This window comes from Vicia villosa, linkage group LG6 (assembly GCF_029867415.1).
Source record: "Vicia villosa cultivar HV-30 ecotype Madison, WI linkage group LG6, Vvil1.0, whole genome shotgun sequence".
NCBI lineage: Eukaryota > Viridiplantae > Streptophyta > Magnoliopsida > Fabales > Fabaceae > Vicia > Vicia villosa.
The window spans coordinates 50,680,365-50,685,940 of NC_081185.1; the positions used below are offsets into that span (position 1 = coordinate 50,680,365).

Genomic DNA, 5,576 nt, shown 5'->3' on the forward strand with positions numbered 1-5,576 from the left:
ACGACAAAGTCTCTGTCGAAGATCGACAAGGGACACTTTAAGCATACACGCACTACGCCAAAAAAGGGAAAAGAAGGCGCTTTTTTGCCTTTAATAGCGCTGCCTATGGTGGCGTTGATGTAGGTATAGACATCACTTTTTTTACGCAAAAGCGTTGCCTTATGTATACTTTAGGCAGCACTTTTCTTTGAAAAGCGCTTTCTAAAGTAGGTCTGTAGCAGCACTTTTTCCTGGAAAAGCGCTTTCTAAAGTAGGCCTTTAGCAGCGCTTTGTCTAGCCTTTTATGCTTTCTGTTGGCATCTTTAGGCAGCACTTTTTCAGGAAAAGTGCTTTCTATTGACTCCCTTCAGACAACGCTTTTAAAAGCGCTGTCTAATGTATTTTTAAGGCATCTTTAGGCAACGCTTTTCCTAAAAAGCGCTTTCTTTCACGTAAAAAAAATGAATTTTTAAGCGTTTTTTATGTAAATGCGCTACCTATCTTTCTTTTTTAGAAAGCATATTCTTGGGAATAATCCCATAAACCTGTAATTCAAGCCTTACATTTCAACGAGCCTTTATTTCAACAAAGAAGCCGTTATATACAAAAAAAACATTATATACCATTATAATATCATTATATACCATTATAATCCAAAATATATACACCATTATAATTCAATTCACATGTTTGCAACAGAACCAAAATCAGCCCTAACAATAACTAAATCAACCTTAACAAAATCAGCCCGAAATCGCCAAAATTTGACGAGCGGACTATTTTTGGTCCTGCAACGTATGAGCAGAATAACACGGTCAATTAAACTAACTTGGATCCAACACAATTAAACCTAATTTTTCATAACACTTTTCAACTTCCAATACCTTATATGATTCTTTTCTCAATAAAGTATTCACACGATTCCTCCTTGATTTCTTCCAATTAATTTTTCGTGTAATGAGCACACTTGCATTCATCAAAGTACTACATAACAAAACATAATAAGCATGATTTAGTTAAAAGTAATAAATAATATGAAATATCCGATAAATATTAAAATAAATCCTAAGTTATAAATCCATACCGTGATTGGCATCTCTATTCGATTCAAATGAAGGACTTCTTTCATAAACCTCATAACAAAGTATCCGCAATCTATACTATTACGTTGTTCAGTACACTACATAGAAAAACAAATAAGAATGTATAGTTGTCTTGATTTATCAAGTAGCATCAGTATGATAAGCAAAGTTGTGAAAATTAATGTACCTCCACTTTGATCCATGTAATGTTGCTTGATATAGACCGTGATACTCGAGCTTCTCTTTGAGAGCAAAATACTTGTATTGATCTAACAAAATAAAAACATATATTTAGAACAATCTCACAGAAATAATTAAATATACAAATACACACAAATACTTAGAACAATCTCACTTACGTATCAATCATTAACTTCATATCTGGATAATTTCTCCAATCACCATCTACCGAATTCAGATAATACGCCACTTATTTGAAAGGATCAATAGCAACCAACACCCAGTGACGTCTATAAATTAAAACAAAAGTTTTGATGGATACTTTCAACATAAAAGATACAAAGATTAGAATGAACTTAGAATGAAGTACTAACCCTACAGGAATAGTATTATACGGTAAAAGGTACAAACTTTCTGTACTGTTGGCCATGAATGTCTCAACTAAGTGATATCGTACTGAATGTGGATCCTTAACAATTGCCGCTCCATTGACACGGGAGGCAGACACGAAATGGAATTTGTTTGACAATTGATTCCTGCGCATCAATTTTTCATACAAGAACCTTAATTAAAAACATAATAAACATTAGGCTATTTTCATTGAAATGTGTAAATAAGTTGTTCGACTAATTAAATAATAGATTGATCGCATTGTCGGATGTATGAGTATACAACACCGATGCCTAATTCTGTATACTGAAAAATCTATTCCATTTCCTCTTTGCAATTATTTCGGAGCAAGAAAAACCAAAGATACATTCCTCCATATCCATTTGACAAATAGCACCATTCATCAAATCGGATGTTCCCACAAGTGTTTCAAGACACATCCAGAATCGAGGTACAAAAGGTTTTCTAGCCACGGTTCTTGGAAGATCCATTTTCTTGTTGGGTAAGCTACTAATTTTCTGGCTCACATGTTGTGACTCTTGAGCAGGTACCTAAAAATCATATAACTTAGGTAAATTATAAAATCATGCAGTTTTTGAATTCGGATCATATAATTAACCCTTTAAATGTACCTCTTTTTGTGATGAAATAGACTCGCTATGCCACAAAATCCCTTTATCCTTAGATGCGGGTTTTGTAGGAGTCTAAAACTAACATGTAATAAAAATGTACGTAATGGTTCAGAATTCAAATTTAAATACTAAAATATTCATAATGGTTTTCAACATACCTCATCATCTATGAAAATAAAGTCTGACGGCCATGCAACAAATGATCTTATTGCATCTCGCATCAATGTTGTCTCTGAAACAATGTCAAGTATCGCTAGCAACACATCCATATCTAATGCAACATCAACCGATACTTTTAGATGTCCATCAGGGAGCGGTCTATGGTGAAGTAAATCTTCCAAAGTGTTATGCATTTTTCCCTTGCCAACTAGGCAATAAGTCGGTGATGATAAGTATAGCTGATAAGATGAAATGCCCTAAACCAATAATAAATATGATACTGTTAATGTGTATATATTTCAATTAAAATAATTGGGCTAATTTAATTTCATAATAACATATATAATTACCTCGGGAAATTTATTTTGACAATTGATACTAGCTTTGTAACTAGTTTCTTTCACCTCTAAACTGCACTTTTCCGCCATATATCTCTCTTTATCCTTTTGCAATTCACGGACTTGCGCCTTTAATTCCTCCAACGTTTGCATCACTGCTTGATTGCTATGATTTCTTTTCTTTGGATTCTTATACAAGGAATATGGAGTCACACCATGTCCTTTACCCCTCACCCGACCGGGATACTCAGGAATATTTAGTGCTCGACTAAGTACGCTCCTGTTATCCTGGTCCTCACCTGTTGTTACCGATTGAGATAGAGTCTCCTGAAATTCATTTACATATAAAAATTATTAGTGGAGATAAAAAATTAATTATATATTAATAAAATTTTGATTTAATGAAAGACACAATGTTATACTTACACATTCATCTTAAATATGTTGAACATCTTCCCTAACAACTCCATCCTTGCCCACACAAGCTTCCTTCCACAAAACATGTTCCAGAAGTGATGTTTCGTCACTTTTCGTCTCGTCTAACCACGCATTGACACAAATAATAAGATCATCAATTATAACACATTGAGAAAATTAATAAGATCATAGCATTTATATATACTTACAATTTTTTGCTGTAAGCGTGCATATCCCAAACACCCTTTTTTGTATGGATACGTGGGTTTTGATGCTCTCTGGCGATTTGTTCACTTACTTTCTTGAAATCATTATCGTCTATTTGTTTGCCTACAAAATCATCCCATTCTTCAGGTGTAATGAAGTTCCCATACTTCATTGGACGTTCCACTTTAACAAAATTTCCTTGCTCATCCTTAAGAAACTTGTTTATTAAAAAGGATCTCCACCCTCTGTGTCTTTTTCCGGCCAATTGAAAACAATACTTTTTTTGGTTATCTTCAATGTTAAAAGACCTCTACGAAAAAACATACGCATAAATTGTGTTCGTATAAGTAATTTAAACACATTATAATCAACAAAAATAAAATAACAACAATCATATATGGTACCTTTATCTCAGTCCAAATTCTATCTTTACCGGAATCCAACTCTTCTTTAGTCCATCTATCAGAGGTGATTGGAATGTGCATATGAACAAGTGTGCCAAATGTAGCTTGTCAACTTTGCAGCATTAAGATCAATTAGTTGGTTATCATCATTCCAGTTTACATCATATTTTACTCCTCTATCTCTATCAAGAATGATTTTTTTCATAATAGTTATGCCTCGTGTAATTTCTCCCTCTGAAGTCTTATCTGGAGCATTTATATCTTGTGAGTTTTCTTGATTACTAGTCATTTGACCTGTAATAAAGAAAAAAAATAAAAATGAAATGACAAATATAAAAATCCATAATCCATAATCCATATATTGAATATGTATAAAATGACATATATTTAAATTTTATTGAATGATATAGGCTATAATTATACTATTACTTTTTTTCACTAATGTCTCTTTCTTTTCTTGGTAGGAATGCATGCACACGTGCAACAGTCCCTTTTTTATGCATTTACTCGTACATACAAATAAGGCTGCTGCATTTAAAATACAAGTCTGTGCAGCCTCTAGTTACAGCCAATTGAAGTCATATTTTTCTGACCAAAACACAAATAGATTATATAGAAAAAGAAAATCTTAACTACATAACTTCATATTACTCAAGATTATCCATATTCCACATTTGTAGCAACAAAAAGACAGAGAAAAGGGCTTAACCTGCCAAATACACCATCAAGAAACTGGATTGAACATAAAAATCATTTGGAGTACAGTCATTTTAACCATTTCTATTAGACATCGAGAAGGAAAAAAGCGACAGAGCTATTTAAAAAGATGTAAACTTCAAATCACATATCGGCAACAAACTGAAACTTAAAGTATCACAGGAATCGCTTCTTTAGCAGAAAAATTACCTAAAAGCTTTTCATTTACATGAACAACAATAATGCTAAACTATCTCTCTCTCTCGGTCCGCCACCAATCTCTCTCACTCAGTTTAATGACAACAAAATTTCATACAACAATTTCAGTTCAACAACAATATATAAAAGGAGTTTAAAAGAAAAGTTAACGATTGGAGAAGAAAAGTTACCGGACAGAGGAAGAGATACATGTGGTCGGAGGTTCGTGGCCAGAAACATGGTCGGAGAAGAAAATCGGGGAAGCGCATTTCTAAAAATTGGAAGTTTGTGGAAGAAAATTGTGGTCGGGACAGAGAGAATTGCGAAGAGGGCAGAGCGTTTTCTGAAAGCACGTTTTGGAAAGTTTTGGAATTTTTAGGATTTTACTAAATTTTAGTTAATTAAAGCCCTAAGACAGCGCTTTTAGAAAGCACTTTCTATTCGCTGGCTTCTAGCAGCACTTTTTATGAAAATGGTTTATAGCAGGGCTTTCTTTTAGCAGCACTTTTATGAAAGCGCTTTCGCATGTGTTACCAGTAACATCCTTTAGCGGCGCTTTTCAAAAGCGCTTTCTGAAGTCAGCCATAAGCCACGCTTTTTTTTTTTTCAGTTTTTATTTTTATTTTACTTTTAAAACTTATAGCTGTAGCAACCTGCCCTAAAATTGAAGGTTTAGAGTCGCCACCTATTCTGAAGGGCGAATAGGAAACCCTACGCAGTTTTAAAGATTCGGGGTATGTTATTATAATCAGGTCGAGGGAAGGTGTTAGGCACCCTCAACCCTTTCCTAAGGTTTGTATCTAAAGATAAAGGTTTATGGCTAAAATTGAGGTTTATGGCTAAGGAAGTGAATAGGAGAAAAATTGAGATTTTAGGGAAGGGGACTCGCCTTGG

The 5,576-nt window shown here is 33.9% G+C and overlaps 1 protein-coding gene and 1 long non-coding RNA gene across 2 annotated transcripts; both read right to left on the reverse strand.

Annotated features, from left to right (window-relative positions):
- Positions 1-645: 645 nt before the first annotated feature.
- On the reverse strand, positions 646-2,563 carry LOC131611509 (uncharacterized). The gene is made up of 7 exons (XR_009286950.1): positions 2,264-2,563; positions 1,616-2,182; positions 1,421-1,531; positions 1,249-1,330; positions 1,064-1,159; positions 864-963; positions 646-767 (listed from the first exon to the last, which is right to left on the reverse strand). It is a non-coding gene; the product is annotated as an uncharacterized LOC131611509 (long non-coding RNA).
- Positions 2,564-3,382: 819 nt separating this feature from the next.
- Positions 3,383-4,067, reverse strand: LOC131613649 (uncharacterized). Its single transcript, XM_058885299.1, has 2 exons — positions 3,789-4,067; positions 3,383-3,694 (listed from the first exon to the last, which is right to left on the reverse strand). Exons 1-2 carry the CDS (start codon positions 3,867-3,869, stop codon positions 3,383-3,385), a joined length of 393 nt encoding a protein of 130 aa, XP_058741282.1. The 5' UTR covers positions 3,870-4,067.
- Between the last annotated feature and the right edge of the window lie 1,509 nt (positions 4,068-5,576).